General features: G+C 39.0%; 1 protein-coding gene across 2 annotated transcripts in view; it reads left to right on the top strand.

Moving 5' to 3' along the window:
- The first annotated feature begins 5299 nt into the window (after positions 1–5299).
- Positions 5300–27779, top strand: part of TSNAX (translin associated factor X) — a 38705-nt gene continuing 16225 nt past the window's right edge. For both annotated transcript variants that reach the window (XR_006697866.3, XM_045391784.2), the window contains exons 1-4: positions 5300–5463; positions 5895–5999; positions 13480–13594; positions 18718–18848. Coding sequence is in view for 1 of the 2 variants with exons in the window: in XM_045391784.2 (XP_045247719.1) it covers positions 5448–5463; positions 5895–5999; positions 13480–13594; positions 18718–18848 (367 nt within the window). In the remaining variant the exon portion in view is untranslated. The remainder of the gene's footprint in view (positions 5464–5894; positions 6000–13479; positions 13595–18717; positions 18849–27779) is intronic.

Raw genomic sequence — 27779 nt, 5'->3', positions numbered from 1 at the left:
ATGGTACCATTGCACTCCAGCCTGGGCGACAGAGTGAGACTCCATCTCAAAATAAATACATAAATAAAAATAAAAATAAACTTAAGCCATATTGTTTAATGCTTTTCCTTAATAACATTGAATTATCTATATATTTACATGTATATAGTAACTTTACATATATTTACAATATATTTACAAGACTTGAAAGGAATGTTTCCCAACACTTTAAAAAATTTGTTCTAATAGCTTCACTGAAATATAATTCACATGTAACTCATCATTTAAACTGATTCAATAATTTTTAGTATATTCACAAATAGGTGAAACCATCACCCTAGTCAATTTTAGAACACTTCCATCTCCTCACAAAGAAACCCCACATCCTTTAGCTATCACCCCTCTACCTCACTGTTCCATGACCCCTAGCCCTAGGCAACTACTAGTTGAATCTACTTTCTATCTATAGATTTGCCTATTTTGGACACTTTGTATTAAATGGAATCATATAATAAGTGGTCTTTTGTGACTGTCTCCTTTCACTCTGCATAATGTTTTCAAGTTTCATCCACGTTGCAGCATCAATAGTATTTCATTCCTTTTTATTGCCAAATGATATATCATTTTATTTATCCATTTATCTACTGATAGACATTTGGGTTATTTCTACTTTTTGGTTATTGTGAGTAGTGTTGCTATGAACATTTGTGTTCAAGATAAATAGTTAACAGTAGAATTGCTGGGTCATATGGTAATTCTACGTCCAACTCTTTGAGGAACTGCCAAATTGTCTTCTATAGTGACTGTACCATTTTACATTCCTACCAGCAATTGATCAGGGTTCCAATTCTTCATATATTCACCAATTATTATTTTCTCTCTTCTTTTTAAATATAGTCATCCTAGTGGATTTGAAGTGATATCTCATTGTGGTTTTACCATCACTCTTCTTCAATATCAGCTTCTCTCTCTTGTGTTATAAAACTAGAACATCATTTTCTCCTACTATATCCTAGCATTGCTTGAAAAATAAATCTTTGAATTTATTCACCATAAAGGTAATGTGTACACTTCACAATATCACTCTGGATCCCATAGATATCTTTTAAATATTATGGTTATCTTTTAAAAAACAGGAACTCCAGATTCTTACAATTCCCCATGATCTCTTCTACCCCAGGATTTAGTTATTTATGTAATAACTAAATAAGGGAAATGCTGAAACAAATAATCTCTTAATTATGTTCTTCTCTTTACTCGATTATATGATTTTCTTTCAATATCCAAAACCAGTTTTTTTTAATTTTTTTTTTATTTTTGAGGTGAAGTCTTGCTCTGTGGCCCAGGCTGGAGGTCAGCGGCGCTATCTGGGTTTAGTGCAACCTCCACCCTCTGGGTTCTAGTGATTCTCCTGCCTCAGCCTCTGGGGATTACAGGCACATGCCACCACACCCAAATAATTTTTGTATTTTTTAGGAGAGTGTTTCACCATGTTGGCCAGGCTGGTCTCAAACTCCTGGCCTCAAATGATCCACCTGCCTTGGTCTCCCAAACCAGTTTTGATATGCGATTTTTCTCTTAATCTAACGGTGACAAATGAGAGGATTTATGAACTGAGTAACAACCATGCAACTGAAAGGCTTAGAGCTTCATTCAGAGCCAAATATAGGCAATTAGAATGCAACTGGAGGCCAGGCACAGTGGCTCACTGTAATCCCAGCACTTTGGGAGGCCTAGGCAGGTGGATCACTTGAGCCCAGGAGTTTGAGACCAGCCTGGGCAATATGGCGAAACCCTGTCTCCACAAAATAGAGAAAAAAAAATTAGCCATGGATAGTAGCATGCGCCTGTAGTCCCAACAACCTGCGAGGCTGAGGTGGGAGGATCACTGGAGCCCGAGGAGGTCAAGGTTGTAGTGAGTGAGCCGTGGACTGCAGCTTGGGTGACAGAGTGAAACTGTTTAAAAAAAAAAAAAAGCAAGTAAAATCAACATCAGAGATAAGATGTTACTAAAAATCTTTACCTTCCTCTCCCTGACTTGGGGTGGTAGTCTTACTTTAAAAACAAACAAAAAACTGTTTTGCCAAGTACCAAAACTATGTTTACATCTGAAGCAATAAAACAAGGAGACAGGGTAGGGATGCAGGTTGTTACAGACATTGAAATCTATTTCCTGACAAAGGAGTAGCTACAAGCTGGGACACCTGGGGAAGCCTGGGGTAAATGCATATGCAAATAAGTGCTGAGAAAGTGCTCCTGGGATTCACCTCCCTTAAATACTTTCAGAAGTCATTATAGGTTATGAAACTTAGTGTTCTAATCATCATATTTACGGGAAAGAGTGGAAAGCAGTTCAGGTAACATAGCTGTAGTTGAACAGGGTAGGGCAGTAGTGGCTGGAGAAAGAAAAGAAATACAGTTGATCCAGGCTTTGGAAAGTTGAAATCTTGGGATGTGCTATTCCAGGAGAGTTAGGAAAAATACGCTTTCCTTCAATTATGGTACGGTAAAGTAAGTATTGACTCCGAAAATGTTCATAAGTACTGGCTTCCTTGAATCTAGAGGGAGTCATATTAAAATGGCTAGATTTGTATCAGAGCTGTCTTTTTTTTCTTTTTGGCATGATCAAGTCATTTCTAATCAGAGTAGTGGGAACACTGGTAGATGAGACGTCACTCAAATTCATGACAATTATTTGTTCAACATCCACAAAGCAAGTAGCCCAACAAGCAAGGTCCCCAGGAGCCTACTTTATCCTCAAGGAATCTGCTTAGTTAATTCACGTATTCCCAGAGCTGCAGAGGTATGAGTGGTGGTTACCTTCCTGCCAGAGCAGAACGTGCCTTGTAGTTACTGCCATATTCTAGCCAAGTTATTTCATTTACTGTTCCTTTGTTCCTAAATTAACAAGGAGAAAAGACTGTATACAACACATGACTACAATATAAAGGTTATTTAGAGAAAGCTTAAAATGTACTTGTGTTTTCTCTACTAGGCCTAGGGCATCCCACTTACCAAGCCTTGGCCTAAGTTTCTCTCTAGACGGTGCTGAATTGCCACCTAGTTACCCATCCTGACGCCAGTGAGAGGTGACAACATGCTAGCAGCCCTCGCTCTTGGCACCTTCTTGGTCTCGGCATCCACTCTGGTGGTGCTTGAAGAGCCCTTCAACCTGCCACTGCACTGTGGAACCCCTCTCTGGGCTGGCAGAGGCGGGAGCCGGCTCTCTCTGCTTGCCAGGAGATGTGGAGAGGCTCTGGCAGGAACCGGGGCTGCTCACAGGCCAGCGGAATTTCTGGTGGGCGCGGGCTTCGCTGGCCCGCAGAGCGGCCAGCAGGCGCCGCTGGCCCAGGACAGTGAGGGGCTTAGCACCCGGACCAGCAGCTGCAGAGGTTGTGCCTGGTCTCCCAGCACCCCGGGCGCTGCGCTCAAATTCTCAACGGGACTCAGCTGCCTCCCTGCAGGGCAGGGCTCAGGACCTGCAGCCCGCCATGCCCAAGCTCCCCCTCCGCCACGGTCTCCCGTGCGGCCCAAGCCTCCCCGATGGGCGCCACCCCCTGCTCCATGGCGCCCAGCCCCATCGAGTGCCCAAAAGCTGAGGAGCACAGGTGTTGCTCAGGACTGGCGGGCAGCTCCGCCTGCAGCCCTGGTGCAGGATCCACTGGGTGAGGTCAGCAGGGCTGGTGGCGACCTGGGGAACTTTTATGTCCAGCTGAGGGATGTAAACACACCAATCAGCACTCTGCATCTAGCTCAGGGTTTGTAAATACACCAATCAGTACTCTGTGTCTAGCTCAAGGTTTGTAAATACACCAATTGGTACTCTGTATCTAACTAACCTAGTGGGGACTTGGATAACTTTTCTGTCTAGCTAGAGGATTGTAAATGCACCAATCAGCACTCTGTCAAAATGGACCAATCAGCACTGTCAAAATGGACCAATCAGCTCTCTGTAAAATGGACCAATCAGCAGGATGTGGGTGGGGTCACATAAGGAAACAAAAGCAGGCAGGGCGGGGAGGGGGGGTTCTTTTCTGTATTGTGGAAGGTTTGTTCTTTCTCTCTTTGTGATGAACTCTTGCTGCTGCTTACTCTTTGGATTCATGCTGCCTCATGAGCTGTAACACTGTGAACCAAGGTCTGCAGCTTCAATCCTGAAGTCAGTGAGACCATGAACCCACCAGAAGGAAGAAGCTCCAGACACATCTGAACATCTGAAGGAGCAAATTCCAGACACACCATCTTTAAGAACTGTAACACTCACTGCAGGGGTCTGCGGCTTCATTCTTGAAGTCATGGAGACCGAGAACCCACCAATTCTGGACACACCAGGAACGTGATTCTTCAACAAAGGTTGACGGAGGCTTACATGGGGCCAGACCACGGCACTGAAAATCACTGGGGCTAGTGGGGGAACAAAGTCTAGATATGGCAGTAGCTGCCCATAATGAGAGACCCACAGTTTAGTGGAATACACCTATTACCTTTCTTTCATTTTGTTTGTGTGGGAGAGAAGTATGGTATTTAATATTTAATTGAGCAGTTATATGTGAAAGAGCATCTTCGTGAGCCTTAACTCCTTTCATCCTCAAATTACAAGGCGGGTATTCTATCCCTATGTTACAGATAAGGAAACTGAGGCAGAGAAATTGCATGCTTCATCAAGGTCACACAACCACTCCATGAGGCAAACTGAACACAGGCTGTCTGGCTCCTGAGAGCCAGTGGGGAGAAGGGAGACCCGAAGGGCAGGCTTGATCTTCCTGAAAACAGTACCAGCACCATCCACTGATCGATTCGCATATTTCCATCACTTAAAGCTCCTGGCCTCACTGCCAGGACTAGAAAGTTAAAAAAACTCCTAGCTCTGTAAGGTTTTGCCTGGATCCTGAAAAAAACCTTCCCACGTGCTCCGAGGAGCTCCAGGGAGGCCTCCCTTCTTTCTCACAACCCTGGCCCTGGGCACCAGACGGCCTGCTCCCGCGGACGAACTACAACCCCCACAATGCACCGCGCGGAAAGCTGGGTCCCAGCTGAGGGAAGGGTAAGGTGTCCCGAAGGTCCCTTCATTAAAAAATTACGTACTTTTTTTTACGTCGCTTTCCCACGATCACACAGATCTCAGTTCCAGGAGGACGCATCGTCTTTTTATTAATAGTACATGCTGTGAGTCGTGTAGAGTAGTTTTTGTCTTCAGGCATAGCAGAGGGCGGCCGCGATAATACACAGTCGCGGGCGTCCCTGGACCACGCGGGGCTCGGAGCCAGCAGCAGCGGCCTCCCTCCGCCCCCACCGGACGCAGGCCGGAAGTACGCGACGGGAGACTTCCGGCCACTGCGTTGTAGTCGCCGGGCTGCAGAGCGGTCTTCCGCCGGCTGTTTTCCCAGGCTAGCTGGGCCTGTACCTCGCGCACTCCTCTGGCTCCTGGTCCTTCAGTCTCCGCTCGTCTCACCGTAGGCTGTGACGACATGAGCAACAAAGAAGGTGGCGTCCTCAACAACACGGGGCGTTATTTATCCAGAGGGGGAGGTTCTCCACTCTTTCTATGCCGTTTTCCCCTTTTCACTCTTGAAGGATGCCTTCGTGCCTTGCAGACTCGGGGGCGGCAGCTCTGGTTCTCTCCCCGGCCAGATTGGCCCTGTTTACACCTCCTTTTTTATTAAATCTTTGAGGTGTGATTTTATCCTAGTTTAGTAATTGCTGTAATGCCAGATCATAGCACTAGTTGGTGGAAGCTTGGATGGTTTGCGTGGAAAGGCCTGGGCAGCGTCTCTGTCAGTCTGCGGAGAAAGCCTCTAAGGCGAGGGCCCTGTGCGTGTCTGGTTTTAAAGCAAGGAGAACGTTTGCCTATGTTCTGTTTTGCAAACTGTTGGTGATGGAAGATTCTCTCTAACTTTTTTTCTTCTCTATATAAGGATCAGGAGGGTTCAGGAAAAGGAAACATGACAATTTCCCACATAACCAAAGAAGAGAAGGGAAGGATGTTAATTCATCTTCACCAGTGATGTTGGCCTTTAAATGTAAGTTCTCTGCAATGTAAGTTGATGAAGGGGAGAGAACAAAATTATGTAGCCATGATTATGCGCAAGAAAACAGTCCCTAAGAATTTGGATGTGAAACTTTAGCTGGAAGTTTTGTGATGGTGCTAGAACTACCCTAAAAGTCTGGATTACAAAGGCCTTCACTTTTATGTCCCATTAAGAGAAATATTAATATTAGTAATCAGGTAAACATGACTTAAACACAAGAAACAGTAAACATTAGCTAATATTAGACATGTCACATACTCAAGAATTGTGTACCTGATAATATTTATTCATCTGTTATATGCTAAAATATATTTTCATTTATTGTGTATCCTCTACTAGGCTTGAAGTCAAGGAGGGTATCTTTGTTTTAACTGTAACACTTTTTACAGAATAGGAGCTTGTATCTATTAGTACATCTTGTGTGTCTATATACACAAATTTTCACAGTCCTCTTTTCTCAGCATATTAACTTGGACAAGTTATTCCTCATTTCAAAACAAACATAAAACAAAGTTCTCTTCCTTTTGTCCTCCTCTTATCCACTATCCTGTACCTTACATTTCTGTGATTAAGGAATCTGGGAAGGGCTTAGCTGGTTGATTCTGATTTGCAATCACCTGAAACCTTGATTGGGGCTGAAGGATCCACAGCTGTTGACAGTTCAGGCCTTTTGCCTGCAACCAGCTCTCTGTTCCTGTCCACATGAACTTGTGCTGCTTGGGTGTCCTTTGGTGTGGCATCTGGTCTCCTTCAGAGAGAGTGCAAGGAGGAAACCACTGTCTCCTTATGTCCTAATCTTAAACATCAGACACTGTCATTTTGTCACATTTTATTTATTAGAAGGGAGGCAGTTTTAAAAACTGTCTCACGTTGAAGGGGAAGGAAATTATGTCCTACCCTTTGGAGGAAGGAGTCTCAAGTGTTTTGTGGATATATTTTAAAACCACCACAGTATCTACTGTGATCTTCAGAAGTTTAAGACAGCTGGCTGTAATTGAATAAAGAGCATACGGATACAGAAGGTGGAGTTGCGGCTGGGTGTGGTGGCTCACGCCTGTAATCCCAGCACTTTGGGAGGCCAAGGCAGGTGAATCACGAGGTCATGAGTTTGAGACCAGCCTGGCCAACATGGTGAAACCCTGTCTCTACTGAAAATACAAAAAATTAGCTGGGCGTGGTGGCGGGCGCCTGTAGTCCCAGCTACTTGGGAGGCTGAGGCAGTAGAATCGCTTGAACCGGAAACACCGAGGTTGCAGTGAGCCCAGATCGCGCCATTGCACTACAGTCCCGGCGACAGAGTGAGACTCCATCTCAAAAAGAAGAAAAAGAAGGTGGAGTTGCTTCTAAGGTGGTGTCCTCATTACCTGTCTGCTGAACTACAATTTTCTTTTTTTTTTTTTGAGACAGAGTCTCACTCTGTCTCATGCCTGGCTAATTTAAAAAAATTTTTATTGTAGAGACAAGGTTTTGCCATGTTGCTTAGGCTGGTCTTGAACTCCTGAGCTTAAGCAGTCCGCCTGCCTCGGCCTCCCAAAGTACTGGGATTACAGGCATGAGCCACTGCGCCTGGCCTGAACTACAATTTTCTTTAAGACCTAGGTCAAGTAGCTTCTTTCCTATGAACCCGTTCTGATTTTTCTCTAAAGCCGACTTAGTGACCATCATGAAATATTGAGTATCTGCTATGTTGTACCATGTATTAGTAGTGAACAAGAAACGTGGTTTCTGCTTTCCTAAGTTTTTTACATATATTTGTTATAGCATGATTACATTCTATTTGTTTACATCTCTGTCCCTTATATAGGACTGAGCTCCTTGAGGATAGGAACTCTACCTTATCTAACTTTATGTTCATAGTATCTGACTTACAGTGGTCATTAATGTAGCCATAATAAATAATACATATTGATTATGTTAACCCTGGCCTAATTATTATCTTAGTAATAAGAGACTAGATATATTTAGGTCCTTGTCAGCTACTAATTTAGTTAATAGTTTAAGTTCTCTTTTCAGTTCATGCAGTATACATGATTGAGCATTTCCTATAGGCCAGGCAACATGTGGGGCAGTGCAGTGAAAAGACTTTGGAAATAAAGGCGTTATTAAGACAGTTAAGTGGTTTAAGGGTATTTCAATGTATAGAGCTTGATAAATTCAGAAAGTTTATACTTGAAATTTGCCAAGTAAGTAGATTAAATGTTTTTACCACAATTAACTGGGCATGATGGCATGCACCTGTAGTATGCTTTTAGTCCTAGCTACTCTGGAGGGGCTGGGGCAGGAGGACTGCTTGAACTCAGAAGTTTGAGGCTGCAGTGAGCTGTGATTAGGGCCACTGCGCTCTAGCCTGGGCAATGGAGACCCTGACTCAAAAGGAAAAAAAAGCTAACTGTGTGATGTGATGGCTATTTTAATTAGCTTGATAGTGGTAATCATTGCACAGTTTATATCAAAGTGTCACATACTACATATATATATATCTATATGTCACTCTCCACACGCAGATTTTTTTCCGGAGATAGCGCCTCACCCTGGCCCAGGCTGAAGTGCAGTGGTGTGATCTTCGCTCACTGCACGCGTAGCCTCTTGGGCTCAAGTGATACTCCCACCTCAGCCTCCCAAGTAGCTGGGACTACAGGCATGTGCCACCATGTGTGGCTAGTTTTTAGATTTTTTTGTTGAGGCAGGGTCTCACTATGTTGCCCCTGCTGGTTTCGAACTCCTGGGCTCAAGTGATCTCATCCCCTTGGCCTCCCAAAGTGCTGGGATTACGGGCATAATCAACCATGCCCGGCCCTATAATTTTTAATTGTTAGTTATACCCCAGTAAAGGTGGAGAAGCAGGAAGACAAAGAACAGGGAAAAAAAATTTTAATAAACTTGAAAAAAAAAGGTCAAAGTTTCTTTTTTTGGAGATGTTTATAGTATTAATATATGTGGTTAAAGTAATTTTTAAAACTTTATGTAACTTTTTGTTACATAAAAGTAATATTTGTTATGTGTCATTTTGTGATAATCTTTTGTTTACTCAGTTCATTTTTTACAACTTGTACAGTATTCCCATTGTGAGACTGAGTGGTAAAACCCAGTTAAGGCATACCTATATTTAAAGGAGAAAATACTTTAATTATTAAAGTCTTTTCGATTTTCACGTAATTTAGAAATAAATAAGATGATTTTATTCTGTTCGTTTTTATAAACTGAATAATAGTTGCTTTCTTATATATAGAGACAGTGCTTTTAGGTACAGACTGTTTTTGCTTTCAGCCATTTGCATTCTAAGAAAATTAAAATCTTTTCCCTTTTTTTTCCTTTCATAAGATTTACCAAGTGTTTTGGAAAAGTTTAACATAAAAGCCTCCAGGTCTGTCAGAGGAGATTTTAAATGGACTCTCACTCTGTCACCCAGGCTGGCGTGCAGTGGTGCAGTCTCAGCTCACTGCAGCCTCCGCCTCCCGGGTTCAAGTGATTCTCCTGCCTGAGCCTCCCAAGTAGCTGGGACTACAGGCTTATACCACCATGTCTGGCTAATTTTTGTATTTTTAGTAGACATGGGGTTTCACTGTATATTGGCTAGGCTGTTCTCGACCTCTTGACCTCAAGTGATCCACCCACCTCAGCCTCCCAGAGTGCTGGGATTATAGGCGTGAGCCATTGCACTCAGCCCAGAAAGTCTTAAAGGAGAACACTAGCTTCCAGAGAAAATTCCATGAGATAGTTTAGTTTGTTCAACTCCAACTTTAATCCAGGATCTTTAATGTCCGAGCAACCACTTTGCTATCAAAGTTTGAGCTAATTACATTAAAAGGAGTTATCAGATGAATATTCTGTTGTTGAATCATCTGAGTAAAGCAATACTGTCTTTTAAAATTTATTTTGAAGTAATCTCAAATTTATTTTAAAAATTGCAAGACTTATGCAGTTGGAAAAATAATACAAAGAGCTTCTATATAGCCTTGACTTTGACCAATTTTTAACATTTTGCCACTTTTGCTTTATTATTCTCTCTATATATGTAAATTTAAATGTCTAAACATACATTTATTCTGAAGCATTTAAGAACAAGTTGCATTCATCGTACCCCTTTACTTGTTAATACTTCAGAATATGTTTCCTAGGAAGACTATTCTCATGTATATCTATAGTATTGTTACTAGTTTCAGAAGATTTAACACTGTCACAGTACTTTAATCTACAGTGCTTATTTTGACAATTGTCTCAATAAGGTTCCTTCTAGCTTTTTTTCTCTCTAGTTCAGTAATCTAGAACAGGATCACGTTACACTGTAATGTCTCTTTTTAGTTTTCTGTGATCTGGAACAGTTTCTCAGTCTTTCTTTGTCTTTTATGACAATGATATTGATTGAAGAATATAGGTCTCATTTAATAGAATATTCCTCAACTTGGATTTGATTAATATTTTCTCATGATTAGATTCAGGTTATGCATCCCTGGCTGGAATACTACATAAATGATGATTTATTCTTTTGGGGGGTATTGCAAGGGACCAAGTAATGTAAGGCTTCATAAGGAGTTTGGAGTTTGTAAAATGTAATGCAGAGTCATTAGAGAGTCTTAAAAACTAAAGTAAATTTTTGGGAAATGTCACTCTGGCAGCTATAGAAAGGCAAGGTGGGCAGAGGCAGACCAGACAAGAGACTGTTGTAGTTCGGGTACAGTAAGGTGTTTGTAAGGTAACTTAGAGGTAATAATAAGGTGACTTAGATTTGGATGACAGTAATGAAGCTGATAAGACAGATTCAACAGTGCTTTATAAAATTTTATTACTATTATGAGTAATTTATATTTTATTCCAACTGCATTAGCATACATTTGAAAAAGTAATAGCTAAGCAGCAAAATAATAAGACAGTTTTCCATGTTAGGGGCAGTGCTTATTGGGCACATGGATTTGCAGTTCCTTTTCAACAATTTCTTAGTTCCCAGGAGACTGCATACCCTTGGTATGTTTACCTCAAACTACAACACATGCTCTTACCCAATATGTTATACTGCTTATGACTTCAACAAGCAGTTCAGTCAGGAAATGTTTTGTGAACATATGCTGCTAGACACGGATCTATGCTCTGATACAGTGGTGAAACAAGCACGTTTGCAAATAAATAACAGTATAATGTTAGCTAGCGATAAATGTAAATCAGCGAAGCGTGGTAAGGAATGGAGAGTAAGGGAGGGGGGAGACAGGTGAGTCTTAAGCAGTCCTTGAGCAGGATGATACCTGAATGATGAAAGTGAAATGTGAGATGATGAGAGGGAATAGTGTTCTAGACAGGCAGTAGCAAAAATAGAGGCATCAAGAAAGGTGCAAGCTTAGAGAATCGGGACCAGCAAGAACACATATTCTGGCTGGCTCACGAGCTAAGGGCAGGACATGAGGCAGTTTAATGTGTTAGAGGCATGAATTTATGAAAAGATTCTAGATTCTGCAGGTTATTTTTCCCATAGGTAATATAATCTTTATGTAGACTCCAAGTCGTTGTACTGTTTTATTAAATGTTAGGTATATAAAACGTTCTGTACGTATAACTTTGTGTTCTAGAAAAGGTAAACAGTTTTCCTTCAGTTAAATTTATTTAATACCTTTTCCTCTAAGTATATTATTCACAAAACTTTAGGTGTAGTCTTTTAAACAACAATAAAGTAATTATTTTGTTAATTGTTAAGAATTTTAGTAAGGAAAAAATTTTGAGGCTGAAACATCTGATAGTGGTATGATGAAAGCTTTTTGTTATTTTAAAAAACTTAAAACACTGTTTTTGTTTGGCAGTCTCAAGTTAGGCTTTCTGAAAAAAGTTTACCGAGGTAAAATTATTTGAGTCTCAATATTCAAGACTAAAATTAAGCAGAATAGATGAAACTTAAGTTAGCATAAAAGGAAGCAGATTGGCAATTATATGTAATAGATATAGATAAAAGTATTCCATTCAGCATTAAGTGCTGATAGAATACGGGCAAGGAGAAATCAGTATAAGGAATCAAAGTGCTGACATTTAAGGAGGCAAATGTGTGAAAAATTTCCTGAAGGCAAGACATGTTAGAATTGTGAAAATGTTTTGTTCTGTAAGGAAAAGGATGTATGAAAGTAGGGAGGAAATCTTTTCTTCATGTAATATGTTATGGGAGATTTGTGTCCATAACAATTTGACAGGTTGAAGATTAATTTCTATGTGGAAGGGTTGAGTCTTCAAAGGTAGTATTTAAGAATTGGACACTACAGCCTGTATTCAGCCTTTCATCGATCTCAGGAACTCTTCATTTTCTCCTACTTTTAGTTCTTTTCCTAGATTTCTAACATCCTACCTCAATTTTCAGCTGACTTTTTTCCAGCCTAATTAAATTTCGATGTTTCTTACTGATCATTTTCAGATGAACTCTGCCACAGCTTTCTATTGATTGCAGAACTACTTTATGATCTAGTTCTCTAGTTATAACAAAATGAACTCACTCAGCGATTGTCTATTTTTAGTCATTTTTCTTTTTTTCCTCTTTACTAATCTTTCTGAAAATATTTCTCAAGTATATTATGCTTATGTATGCAATATTACTGTGTGGTAAAACAGTAAATTTGAGATTATGTACTTTCTAAAATAAATGGGCTAACTAGATTTTTACTTAATATTTAAATGTGATATTCATAATTTGGTAGCTTTTTAAAAAATTAAGATATAATTCACATACTGTGGCATTCACTTTTAAGAAATTTGTTTCATGTTCATTTTAATATACATGTGCTACCTTATTACAATTGACAGATTTTTAGAAAATCTTCAAGGATTCAGGAGTGTGTGAGCTGCTGTGCATTGTTGGCGTTTACAGAAATCATTAGTAGATACTTAGTTTTACAGGTTTAGAAATCTGGGAACATTATGTGGACCTCTTGAGGTACTTTAGCACTGTTAGTGATGTATACCTGGGATATTTGACAGTTAACACTAAAGTTGGTGCTAGAGATTGTTTATAATATTCACCTTTTTGTGTTTTGAGAATTAGTGTCATTACCATTGTGTTCTACTTCTGAATGAAGTCGGGTGACTGCAGTCGTCTGCATTTACATTGTGACATCTTTTTTTTTTTTTTTTTCTTTTTTTGAGATGGAGTCTCGCTCTGTTGCCGGGCTGGAGTGCAGTGACTTGATCTTGGCTCACTGCAACCTCCGTCTCCGGGGTTCAAGCGATTCTCCTGCCTCAGCCTCCTGAGTAGCTGGGACTACAGGCACGTGCCACCATGCCCAGCTAATTTTTATTTTTAGTAGAGACAGGGTTTCACTGCATAGGCCAGGATGGTCTTGATCTCTTGACCTCATGATCCACCCACCGCGGCTTCCCAAAGTGCTGGGATTACAGGCGTGAGCCACTGTACCCAGCCTATGTGACATACATCTTAAAAATATTATTTGGTAGGCTTTGAGTATAGAATATATACATACTTATGATCATAATAATGTGTTTTTAGCATTTCAGCAGGAACTTGATGCAAGGCATGACAAATATGAGAGACTTGTGAAACTTAGTCGGGATATAACCGTTGAAAGTAAAAGGACAATTTTTCTCCTCCATAGGATTACAAGGTGAGTAAGCATCTTTAAAATTTATTATCATTTGATACTAGCTATTAGAGTATTCTGTGGCTTTGAATGTGAGGATTAGAAGACATCAGCAGCAGGTACAACTTAGGAGTTAATATTTTAATAAAAATAGGTCTCAGCTGGGTGTGGTGGCTCACGCCTGTAATCCCAGCACCTTGGGAGGCCAAGATGGGCAGATCACTTGAGCTCAGGAGGTTGAGACCAGCCTGGGTGACATGGTGAAACCCTGTCTCTACTAAAAATACAAAAAGTAGGCAGGATTGGTGATGCATACCTATGGTCCCAGCTGCTTGGAAGGCTGAGGTGGGAGGCTTGCTTGAGCTTGGGAGGCAGGGGCTGCAGTGTGCCGAGATCGCACCACCACACTCCAGCCTGGGCGACTGAGCCAGATCCTGTCTAAAAGAAAAGGTCTGTAGGGGTTGGGTGGACTTAAAAATAGGAAAGAAAAATTCTTACTTTCAGAGGAGCTAAGGATTTTGTGTTCTGTTAAGATTATTCTTTAAGATATAACTATTATCTGTGAAAATATATTAAATATTTTGATTGTTAGAACCTGTCACATTAAACTTTATTTGGATGATATGCATGAAAATTTTAATATTACATAAATGTTAAAATCTGCATAACGTATTTTCTCATTCAGTTTTGAACTCATTGCAATCTGGCTTTCTGCCTCAATTATTGAAATGCCCTTGTTACCTTCATATTATTAAGTCTCTGTTTTCTTATTTTACATTGTTGTAGCATATGATACTGTTGACTACTTAATTCTTTTTTGAAAGTTCCTCTTCTTTCAGTTTTGTGACTTTTGTTTAAATTTTTTTTTTCTAGGACTTAATTTTTCTACAGTCTTTGTATATTTGATAGACTTTGTGATTGCAAGTAAAAGAAACTAACTTAAACTAGTCTAAGCAGAACAGGGAAATTAATTATAAAAAGCCATTATCAACTAGCAGATTTTTTATTTTATGCACTATTTTTTATTATAGTTGTGATCATATTGTTCATACAGTTTTGACTAGTAAACTGAGAACATAGTAGACCAGAAAAATTAGAACTTCTCAAGATTCAGCACTATCTTATGAGCAGCTGAGTATCTCCATCTTCCATCTTTGCTTCTTTGTTTGCTTCATAATTCATTTGACCTGATTCCTTTGCCTTTCTGTTTCACTAGAGGTAGAATAGTATCTACCCTACAACTCCCCAGCTTCTGAAGATGGATTGTTGTTACAAATTCCAGATGTCTCCAGAAGGGTAGCTGTGGTTGGCTTTATACTATATATCATAGAGAGAATGTAGGGAAGACCAAATAGAATTTATTAGCTTTTCATTATTGAAGACATTATTGGCTGGGCATGGTGGCTCACACCTGTATGGGCAACATGATGAGACCCCATCTCTACAAAAAATACAAAAAACTAGCTGGGGAAGGTGGTATGCACCTGTAGTCCCAGCTGCTCATGAGGCTGAGGCAGGAGGATTGATTGAGCCCAGGTGGTCAAGGCGGCAGTGAGTCATGATTGTGCCACTGTACCCCGGCGTGTGCAACAGAATGAGACCCTGTCTCAAAAAAAAAAAAAAGATACTGAAGTATTCCATTCAGTAACATGAAACTTTTAAGATAATTCTCACGTTTTAGTTTTTATTTCATTAAATGGAATCTAATTTGCCATACGTAGATTTATTGAAATATGGCACTGTTAACATTTTCTTTTTCCTACCTGACTCTGTAAAATTAGTTTTTGCTTGTTTTCTTATATCGTTCTTAGATAGCTTGTGCATAGTAAGGCTTATATTATGGAAAGAAGCAATACTGTTCTGATTAATTATGGACACTTTTTAGTACCTATTGCAATTCTAAAACAATTGCCATCAATATTCAGCAGTAATATAAATAATAAAAGCAATAATATAAAAAAAAAACATACAGATTGAGTATCCTAAATGCTTGGGACTAGAAGTGTTTTGGATTTCGGATTTTGGAATATTTGCAGATAATGTATGGGCTGAACATCCCTAATCTGGACATCTGAAATCTGAAGTGCTGTTATGAGCGTTTCCTTTGAGTGTCTTCTTGTTGCTAAGAAAGTTTTGGATTTTGGAGCATTTTGGATTTTGGGTTTTCAGATTAGGGATGCTCAACCTGTAATAGGAATATGACAGGAGACCTTAATATTTTAGAAAAATCTACATTACTGTGTGAAGTCCACTTTTAAATATTTTTCCACCAAAAAATAAATGCTCATTATAGTAAACTTAGAAAATGGTAGGCTTTAGAAAAATTACAAATGACAGAAAAGGTACTTAATGAGACAAATCAGTCTGTAATACCCAAAGATAGCCTCTATCAACTAGCAGATTTCTTATTTTGTACACTATTTTTTACCATAGTTGAGATCATACTGTTCATACAGTTTTGACTAGTAAACTGAGAAAATAATAGACTTCAGAAAAATAAGAAACTTCAGAAAAATTAGAAACTTTAGAAATATTAGAAACTTGAGGAAAATAAAAATACTTTATGAAAGAGGCTGGGTGTGGAGGTTCACTCCTGTAATCCCAGCACTTTGGGAGGCCAAGGCAGGTGGGTAACTTGAGGTCAGGAGTTTGAGACCAGCCTGGCCAACATGGCCAAACCCCATCTCTAGTAAAAATATAAAAATTAGCCAGGCGTGGTGGCATCCCAGCTACTTGGGAGGCGGAGGCAGGAGAATTTCTTGAACTCAGGAGGTGGAGGTTGCTTGAATTCAGAATTGTGCCATGACACTCCAGCCTGGGTGACAGAATGGGACTCTGTCTCAAAAAAAAAAAAAAAAAAAAAACTTTATGAAAGAAATGAGCCAGTCACAGTACATCTGAAAAACTGTTAATGAGAAGACCTCATGTCTTTTAACTACAAAACTATTTTAATAGACATAAGATAACTCTTCTTCAGTGAGCTTCAGTAGTTTGTGTCTTTCAAGGAATTTGCCATTTCCTCTTAAGTTTTGAAATTTTTGGGTGCTAATTTTCATTTTGATTTCACCTTTGACCCAAGAGTAATTTAAATATCTTATTTTGTGTCCAAATATTTTGGGAGTTTCCCAGACGACTTTCTGATACTGATTTGTAATTTAATTTCATATGGTCAGAGAACATGCTTTCTATAATTTGAATCCTTTTAAATTTATGGAGCCTTAATTTTGACCCAGGATATGGTCTGTCTGGTAAATGTTGTGTGTACACTTGAAAAGTGTGTATTCTGCTATTGTTAGGTGTAATTAAGTCAGATTGGTTGATAGTGTTTGCGTCATTTATTTCCTTATGATTTTCTGTATACTTGCTCTGTCAGTTATTGAGAGAGAGAAAGAGGGTGGCATCTCTTGACGATAATTGTAGATTTGGCTTTCTCCTTGAAGTCCTATCAGTTTTTTCTTCAAGTATCTTGAAGCTCTTTTATTTGGTACATTAATATTTAGGATTGTTATGCATTGAATGAATTGACCCTTTATCATTATGATATATCTCTGGAAATAGGCTTTGCCCAAAGTTTGATGTTAATGTAGCTACTCCTGTTTTATTTTGGTTGTTATCAGAATGTGTATTTTTTCATCCTTTTATTTTTAATCTGTTTGTGTTTATATTTAACATGGATTTCTTGTTTCTTGCTTTTTAAAAATCCATTCTGAAAATCTCTGCTTGTTAGTGCAGGTGTTTAGATCGTTTACATTTAATGTAGTTATTCGTATGGTTATAATTAAATCTACCATCTATTCTCTCCTTCCTGCCTTATTTTGGATAATTTTTTATGATCCCATTTTATCTTATTTGTAGGCTTATTAGCTATGCCTTTTAAAAATTTTTTGTAGTGATTGTTTTATGGTTTATAATATACATCTCATTGTCAACCATTCTCACTTTGTACAATACTGTGTTTACTAAAATTTATGCATAGAAGAATCTTTTCACTTTGCATGATTTTTTGGTAACAGTTACTTTGCCGATAAAGATCACAGTGTTGATGTGCCTAAGTTTCAGTCAACACAGTATCATGCAAAGTAAGGACTATTTACTTATCACTTCGCATATGGTATGAGAATCTTATACTTTCTTTTCCATTTCCCCTCTACTAGCTTGGCCTTTTATGCAGCTGTTATGATTCATGTTATTTCTACTTTTGTTGTTTCCACTGATTTTTACTTTAAACAGCATGATTTAAAAATAAGAAAAATATTTATGTTTATCCACATTTACCATTTTTGGTAAATGTTCATTCCTTTGTGTATAGATTCGGATTTTTATCTGGTATCATTTTCCTTTCGCCTAAAGAACTTCCTTTAATATTTTTTGTAGTGTCAGTCTGCTGATGATGAATCAATTCTTTCTGGCTCTGTGAACTAAGGGGATTGTTCTGCCTGCTCACTTTGGGCAATTCTTTTTCCAGCCTTAGGTAGTTTCCTCGCATGCCTGCACTGATAAGTACTCAACTGAAGACTTGAGAAGGTTGCTTCTATAAATCTCTGAAGCTCTCTGTTTATACAGCTTTCTCCTCATTGTTACTCTGCTCTGCAAATTTTAGCTGTCTTGATCCCCCAAAACTCCCAACTCCTTTTCTACTCAGACTGACTCCCAGGCTCCACCTAAGTTTCCTGTCTCTGTACTGTCACTTGGAAGCTTTCCAGGCAATAAGATGAGGCAGTCAGAGGGTATATCTTGTGCTCCTCCCTTTCCCCAGGGATCACTGCTCCAGGCTGCCTGTAGTCCAGTGTCTGTAACCATTGTTTTCTGTATTTATTTTTCTTTTTAGTTGTTTAAGGTGGGAGGATAAATCCAATCCATGTTACTCTGCCCTTTACTGAAAGCAGACGTCTATCCATATGTCATATTTTTATGAACAAAATTTTTCTTAGTTATATTACACGTATAATTTTTTGTATACTTTTTTCACTTAACAGTGTGTTAATAGCATTTTTATGTTTTCCATACTATTAATAGTTTTCAGTAGTTTTGAGTTAGAAGTATCTGAATGTATACGATATTTAGCCCTATGTTGATAATTAGATTATTTTAGTTTTTCACTATTGAAGCATCTGATGTTCTAAAAGTTCCCAATATCTTGATCATAGTGCTCCTGATATGGAAGATATATTGACTGAATCAGAAATTAAATTGGATGGTGTCAGACAAAAGATATTCCAGGTAGCCCAAGAGCTGTCAGGGGAAGATATGCATCAATTCCATCGAGCCATTACTACAGGTAAGTCTAGGTTTGTTTCAGGGGTAATAAATATTTTAAATAGTGTGCTACATGATTAACATGTGAGTTGAATGAATTTTAAGTGACACCTGATGAAATAATAATACTGGCTTTAAAGAACTGCAACTTTGTAGTAACATAGAAGTAATTCAAAGGCAAGTTGGCTTTATTTTTTTTTTAACAGTGTAGTAATAGTCATTGATTGATTTTAATAAAGTATTTGAGAACACAGATTTAATAGGACGAACTTTATTCTTGAGCATGTAGGATGTATTCAGACAGGGCACATCTCATTTCTAAGTACAAGTAAATCTCACTGATGGCTCTAAGTTTCCATTTCAAGTACGTTCATGAAAGAAAATGTTGCCAGATAAACCCAAATATCTCATAATGTGACTCCACATCTGGGTGTTTTATATTCACTTAAAAAAATTTGAGGGTAGGCCGGGCGCGGTGGCTCACGCCTGTAATCCCAGCACTTTGGGAGGCCAAGGCGGTGGATCATGAGGTCGGGAGTTCCAGACCATCTTGGCCAAGATGGTGAAACCCCGACTCAACTAAAAAATACAAAACTTAGCCAGGTGCGGTGGTGGGCGCCTATAATCACAGCTACTTGGGAGGCTGAGGCAGGAGAGTCGCTTGAACCCAGGGGGTGGAGGTTGCGGTGAGCTGAGATTGCACCACTGCACTGCAGCCTGGGTGTCAGCGCAAGACTGCATCTCAAAAAAAAGAAAAATTTGAGGGTATACTGGATCTTGGTAGTTAGCATTATTTTCAAATAAACTGAATAAATGTATAAAGTGCTTGGTTCTTTCCTCTTCCTTCTTTTTCTAATGTGGGTTCATTGATAGGACAGATACTAGATAATTCAGATACAGGTTGAGTATCCCTTATCCAAAATGCTTGGGAACAGAAGTGTTTCAGATTTCGAGTGTTGGAATATTCACAGTTTATTGCTTGAGCGTCTCTAATCCAGAAATCTGAAATGCTCCAATGAGCATTTCTTTTGAGCATGACCTTTGAGCATCGTGGCAGCACTCAAAACATTTTGGATTTTGGATCATTTGGGATTTAGGATTTTTGGATTAGGAATGCTCAATATCAGTACCCTAAGATTTGCAGGAAGACTGGGAAATGAGTTTATTTGGTATCTGCTTAATACGTATATCCAGTTTTAGCCTAAACGTTTATAATTTCAGCACTTGTTTTTTCAGAAATGTTGAAATGTCTTCTAATATGGGTAGGAGAAAGTACCAGCATACATTAGTTAAAACCGAGGGTGCATTGTTGGAAACTGAAGTGTAAAACAGCCTGTGAGGAGTCATTATAACATTACCAAGTGAAATACAGTCTGCCATCATAATTTATTAATATCAGGAGTTTATTTGATATTTTAATAACAGCACACATAATAAAGATGACTTCATGAATTTAGTTTGTTGTAAAGTGACACAACCTATAAAGTGTGACAGATTTGGCTGGAGTGGGAGAGAAGATCAGAAGTATTGGTGGGAAGAAGGATGAAGTAAAAGGTAAATCAAGCTTAGCAGAAAACATGAGAATATCTTTATAATAGTAGCTGTGACGATACTACAGATAGATTCATAGCAGGAAAATATTTCAGACAGAGTAGTTCTGCTATACATAAGTTAGGTATGCATGTGTAATCTTGAGGGCTACTGAGTGGCAGTGGCGGTGGTGGTGGGGGACCAAGTTAGGTCTCTTAGTTTCTGGAAAGTGCTTGAACTGAAGCAGCAGTACAGTCTAAATGTCTGTATTAAACGGAAATCCAATTCTACAGCCTTTCCCAAGTATCCTATTAACCTGCATGACTGAAGGCAAGAGTTTGAATAACTTCCATAATCTTTATCATTTTTACTATCACATCATCATGTAGTATGCCTATCTTGCAAAAGTTCATGACAGTTAATAAATATAATAAAAGCTGATCACCGTTGTTCTCACTTTGGACTTCAATCTGCGTAAAACTTGTATTTTAATAAAAATTCATATATTTTTCCCCACAATGTTGGTCCTCATGTGTGAAAAATGATGTTTTTCATGTTTAAACTTCTCAATTCCTTATTAGTGCATGATTAGGGTCTACTAATTGTGACAACGTCAAGTTCCCCAAATATCTATGGGACATACTGGACATTGCAGATTTGCTGTATTTGGCCCATAGTTCTATTTTGTATATCCTCATGCATCAGTGAAGTATAAAGATAAGAGTTTAAATAAGGGCAAAGACCATATACATAATGATACCAGAAGCAACCTAGAAAGCTATACATTGTCTTACAGAACAGAGAAATGGAGAGAAAAAGGTGAGAGGGAAATATTCAGTAGAGTATTTCCTAATTCAGGAAGGAAGTGCTGTACTCTTGGAAAGATAGGACATTAATAAAATGGGAATGATCCACTTCAAATTTTCCTACTTCACTGTATCATTGAGGATTATCATAAGCCCGGTGGTCTCTTTTAGGCCTTCGTTTATGATTTGTAAGTTTTCTTTGAAGATAACTTACTCATGAATTAAAATAATGAAGGATTTTCTATATCTTTTCTGTAAAAAGTCTTTAAAATGAGGTTCTTTGAATTGAAGCAATAAAGATGTTTTTTCTTAAAGTTAAGGAATAAAGCGGTCAAGTAAAGAGGTGTCTAGGACTGAAAATTTTGCCGACAGATACTTTATTTGATAAAATAAGGTTATTTATAATTGGATTAGCATTAACAATATGATGCTTATGAACAGCTTGCTGCTTGTAATTGTTAAATGCTTGTTTTGGTATTACTCCAAATAGTTGTTCTTTTGACTTGAAGATAAAACAATTCTGGCAATGAACTAAAGGAGTTCTGTGCTTTTCCTCATTAAGAATAGTGCTAATGGCACGCAGAGCATTTCCCTAAGGGATACTTGTGTGAGCTCAAACTTTGAGTATCTTAATAATTGAACAACAACACAACGTCAGGTCTGTTTTCTACACATTTCTTATCAGAGTAGATTACAGATTGTCCCAAGGGGTGGTTAAACAAATGAACAAATAATTAGTTGCTTGAAATGTCACTTAAAACAAATTTGTCCTGCCATTTTTTTTTTCCCTCTTGTTGAAAAATTTAGCAGTTGTGGGGGAAATGTCCTCCATTTCAGAGAAAAAATACTGTTTTTTTTCTTTAGTTTATATTACTGATAATGATAAGAATTGTCATTTTTTGAGACATTTCGTTACACAAAAGTAAGTTTATATGCTAATTAATATTTTAATTCTTTTATCCAAGAATGTGAGTGATGGGTAAAGTGGATGTTTAGGGCCAGTTAAGATATGTTTTTAGCCACTATTCTTTATATTCACAATCTCATAGGTTTTTGCAATACCTCTAAATCATAGATATTTTTACCGCTTCACAAGTGGGGAGATTGAGGCTCACAAGTTATGCTCAGGGTCATAAGCTAGCACATGGTAGTACCATTGGTTTCTTCCCACATGGATTTCATTTACTTCTTGACTTTACAACCTAACTCCTAGTAAAGGCTTTACTTCGCTTACCCCAAATACTGAGGTTTTCCTCATACACCCAGCACACACTGTGGCCCATTTTTTCGTAGCACTTCTCAACTTCTAACATGTAATCTCTTTATATATTTCTTCATTATCTCTCTTTCCCTTACTAGAATGTAGACTCTGTAAATCTCTACAAAGATTTCATTCCTGTTTTTCACTTTATATATCCCAGACACCTAACAAATATCCGTAAATACAAATGTTGAAAGAATGAAGAACAAAACCAATTTTAAAAGGCTTTTTTTTTCCAGCCATATGCTTTATCTGATGATTTGCTTTCATGAGTTTATATTTTTACTGTTTTTTGTTTCTTCCAAAATAAAGCATGTTTCCAGGAGCTATTTCTTAGACATAGTAGCAGGAATAGGATCAATATTAAGGTTTAGGGAAGTTCCAAAGCTATAGCAGTACAGAGAAATTAGAGGTAGGTTCAGCATGTTGGCAAAATTGTGAGTGCTCACTGGAAAAATGAACTATGATACAAATCTCTGTAAGCCTTTGGAGTAACAGTAGGAAGCGTGTAGTGGATGGAATAATATAGCTAAAAATTGAATTTGTCTGTTAATGAGTGAGATTAAGAGAGAAGTACCAGAGATGTCGGTTAGTTAGGGTAAAGCTAAGTGCAGAAGCAGATTAATAAACTGTGACGTTGCAGTGGCTTAACAAAATAGAAATTGTATCTTTCTCTCTTGAAGACCAGGCTTTATGGTGGTAGTGTGAGTGTGCTCTGCCCACTTAGTTATTTACAGATCCATGCTCTGTGGGGCTCTGCTGTTACCAGTATATGATTTCCAAGATCAGCCAGGGCATCAACATACAGCTGACAGATTGTGGAAAAGGGAGGAGTTGGGGATGGTGCCTGAGGATTTTATGCACCAGCCCTGGAAGTGACATAGAGCACTTCTGCCTACATTTTGTTGGCTAGTCACATGGCCACACCAGCTTTAAGGAAGAATGGGAAATATGGTCTCTGTGCATGCCAAGGAAAACAAAATGTTTGATGAATAGTTAATTTTTCTCTGCCTGATATGGTAATTTGATGTTCTTTTGGTGTAATAGAAAATTCAGGTATATGCCTGTTGATTGATTTAAACATTTTTTCTGTATAGATTTTTCTTTTGTTTGAAAGCATTCATTTGTCTGTTTGAAAGTGATATTATAACTGGTGAGAAGACTTCTAGTTGTATTACCTAATTTTGTAAATAAGGTGAGCGATAGTATTGAAATTGGAATCTGACTTGTTTTATCTACTCTGATAGACTTTCTGCTAGACTATTATCCATCCATCTCTGATAGCTAGTATCTAGTGCTTTAAACTGTTTTATCTAAAGTCAAAGGCTTTTTCTTGAAGATTCTGCATCTTGTTAAAGACTCTCATCATCCTTAATTTTACCTATACATGTAATTACATAAATTATGCATTTTTTTTTTTTTTTTTTTTTTGAGACAGTCTCGCTCTGTTGTCCAGGCTAGAGTGCAGTGGTGCAATCTAGGCTCACTGCAACCTCCGCCTCCCGGGTTCAAGCAATTCTCTGCTTCAGCTTCCCGAGTAGCTGGGATTACAGGCACACACCACCATGCCCTGCTCATTTTTGTATTTTTAGGAGAAATGGGGTTTCACCATCTTGGCCGGGCTGGTCTTGAACTGCTGACCTTATGATCCACCCACCTTGACCTCCCAAAGTGTTGGGATTACAGGCGTGAGCCACCGCACTGAGCCAAATTACGTAATTTATGTAATTTAATTATGTGAAATAGAAACAGTTTAGGGTTGCATGTAAATGTCAGATGACTCCTTAGGCATTTTTTGGTGACTTGTTTCAATCACAATTTAGTAAGTGTATATCTCACACTGTGAGCTTTTGTGATGACTACTATGACCATGAGAAAATCTGTCTATAGGCATTTTCCGGGTTACGAAAACTCGGTTTGTAAATACTCTTTCTAGATAAATGTCTGGTACACACTACTTGGACTGTCCAAATGTATGATGGTCTTTTAGTCTAATTTCTCTTTTCATCTCTGAGCATTCCCATTCCTTTTCTGAAATCTTGTTTCAAAGGTTATTCTTTTGACCTGAGGTCTGTCTGCCAGTTGATAAGGATAGGGCTAAACAGGCAACATGGAGAAGAAGAAACAGTGTCTTACTCAGTTTTGGACGTATTGCACCAAGTCAGAGAGATCCTTATTCCTTGACATACTCTATCTTAATTTATCATGGCTTGGTAGGATACAAATAATGTTCTGCTAACATAGTTTGCTAGTACTTCTTTTTTTTTTTTTAGTCTCTCTCTCTGTCACCCAGGCTGGAGTGCAGAGGCGTGATCTGGGCTCACTGCAACCTCCATCTCCCAGGTTCAAGTGATTCTTGTGCCTCAGAGTCCCAGGTAGGTGGGATTACAGGCAAACGCCACCATGCCCAGCTAATTTTTATATTTTTAGTAGACATGGGGTTGCACCATGTTCACCAGGCTGGTCTCAAACTCCTGGCCTCAACTGATCCACCCACATTGGCCTCCCAAAGTGCTGGGATTACAGGCGTGAGCCACCGTGCCCAGCCAATTTGCTATTACTTCTTAGCAAACCAAAAAGTATTTGAGAATCGTAGTACATATTGACTTAGGATAACATTTTAAAAGAATAACATCCCCTTTTAATTGTAAGCTAATAAAAGGGAAAACAAATCGAAGGAACAAAAAGACATTATAAAATATTATCTAACAAAAATTAATGGCAGTAATTCTTATTCTTCTCATAGTTTAGTAAACAGATACACAGGGCCCTTATACCAGATACTGATATATTATTCTATATAAACCCTGCTATGTAAACAGATGCATGCACTTGACAGATGAGAAAATTGGAGCCCAGTAAAATGAGTAAACTTATCTCAGTTCACACTGCTCACAAGAGACTGAATTAGCTTTAGAACCTAGGACATCCTCACTTCAAGTCTCTGCTTTCTGTTTTGCCATTACCGTATTTTATTCAGTGGGAAGCTAGAGGCAGAGAGGTGAGGCAGCTGTAGTGGTCCTTCTTGGTGTGAAATGAATAGGGCCTCATTTAGTGTTAGCAGTGGGAATAGAGAGGAACGGGCATGTTTTTAGAAGACAGTTTATTTTTAAAAAGCATAAAGAAAGGGAATAGTCTGGGGATGCCTTTAGGCTTCTGGTTTGGCCAACTGGATGAATAGGAATGTTATTAAGCGGAGAAAACAGGAAGGTGGAATGGGTTTTGGATAAAATTAATTGGAACTCTTAGGATGTACAGATTGCTGCCTAGGAGGCTGTTTGATCTGTAGGTCTAGGGAACTCAGGATGCACCTGTAGTTACAGCCTTGGAGTTATGAGCTCATAAATTGTAGTTAATTTTAAAGACATGGATAAGATTGTCTAAGGAGAATGTAGAGTGAGAATAAAACCAAAGGCTTGGAACCTTAACTAAAGAAAATACAATATAATATTTAAGGGAATAATATCCCTGAGTAATCAAGACCTGAGGATGGGATCCAGAGCTTAAGCCTTATATGACAGGACAGCTCCCTATTCCCAGATGGGCAGTTACGATGGGTATAGAGGTAGGGAATTGAGAAAATTCTTGCTCAGTCACTTCCATTTTCATGTCATGTGCTGAGAAAAGGGGATGTGGTGGGGAAATGGTATGGAATTGATGGGAGACTGGAGATTTAAGAATGACTCTGATGGCTCACGCCTGTAATCCCAGCACTTTGGGAGGCTGAGGCAGGCGGATCACGAGGTCAGGAGTTCGAGACCAGCCTGACCAACGTGGTGAAACCCCGTGTCTACTAAAAATACAAAAATTATCCGGGCATGGTGGCGTGCATCTGAGGCAGGAGAATCACTTGAACCCAGGAGGCGGAGGTTGCAGTGAGCCAAGATTGCGCCACTGCGCTCCAGCCTGGGAGACAGAGCAAGACCCCGTCCCCGCCCCCAGCCAAAAAAAAAAAAAAAGAATGACTCTGAGTGTAATGGGGATGGGTACTTAAACAGGAATATTTAATAGTTATTGTTAATCATTTTTGAAAGTTTACCTGAGCAGTAAATATAATCCTTTCTGTATAGCAATAGGAATGAATGAGGCAGAAAGTTAGATTAATTCATGGTTTCGGTTGTGCTCATTATTTGGCAGCAGGATGACAATGGGAGAAGTAGGAAAAGATAAGCAGCCTGATGCATTATTGTGGCCATGTTTGTTGTTAAAATAGAAATACTTCTGTACTTGTTGGTAAGTAGTATATTGTCAACTGTGATGAGTAGTAAAATTAATAATACAAATTTCAGCGCATGTGGTTTATCTCAGAAGCCAAAGGTGCACTGAATCCAAGATACTATATTAGTTTACTAGGCCTGCCATAATAAAATACCACAGACTGGTGGCTTAAATAGAAATTTATTGTCTTGCAGTTCTGGAGGCCTAAAGTCTGAGATCAAGGTGTTGGCAAGTTTGATTTCCCCTGAGGCCTCTTTCCATGACATGCAGATGGCTGTCTTTTCCCTGGGTCTTCACATGTCCTGTGCACACATGCACACACATCTCCGTTGTCTCTGTGTGTCCTAATCTTTCCTTATATCTCCAGTCATGTTCAATTAAGGTACACCTCAGTGGCCTCATTTTAACTTAATCACCCCTTTAAAGACCCTGTCTCTAAATACACTCACATTCTCAGGCACTAGAGGTTAGGGCTTCAACATATGCTCTGCATATTTGGGGCAGCCCAGTTCAGTCTATAACATATACTTTTTGGTTTGTGCACTGCAGCTAGAGGATGAGCTACAAATGTTACTTTGGAGTGGAGGGACTGGGGAGTTGCTTTTAAGGCCAGGGGTGGGTGGGGGTTTTGTGTTGTGCATTTGAGCTGTGGACTTCCTTTGTAAACCCCCAAGAAGAGGTGCCTTAAGGGGAAAAGCAAATAGTGTCTGATAACTCTTCTGGGAACCAGGGATATAAACAGATATTTCATGCAGACCATATTCTCTCAGGCTGCATTTATAATCTCAGGTGGGTTCAGAAGCATTGCTTTATTTGAGGCATGGCCCCCCGGTGGAAAGAGAAGTGGCTGTCTCTGCACATAAGGGAAAAAGTCTGCGGGAAGGGAGCCTTATTGATAACCATCACAGGACTGCAGGCATCCCAGCAAGTGAGAGCACAGATTTTCTTTCTTTTCTTCTTCCTTCCTTCGTTTTCCTCTTCTACTCCCTTCATCCCCCATTGGTTGGGAGGGAGAGTGTGATGAGAGAGGAGCAGAGACTAAAGGAATGGTCGGGGGAATTGGAAGCTGAGAATGGGGGCAGGCCTGTGTGAATCCCCTACATTGGCAGGAACCCAGTTGCCTGATAACCGTCATTTT

This window comes from Macaca fascicularis, chromosome 1 (genome assembly GCF_037993035.2).
Source record: "Macaca fascicularis isolate 582-1 chromosome 1, T2T-MFA8v1.1".
Taxonomy (NCBI): domain Eukaryota; kingdom Metazoa; phylum Chordata; class Mammalia; order Primates; family Cercopithecidae; genus Macaca; species Macaca fascicularis.
This window is presented reverse-complemented; position numbering and strand designations above follow the sequence as displayed.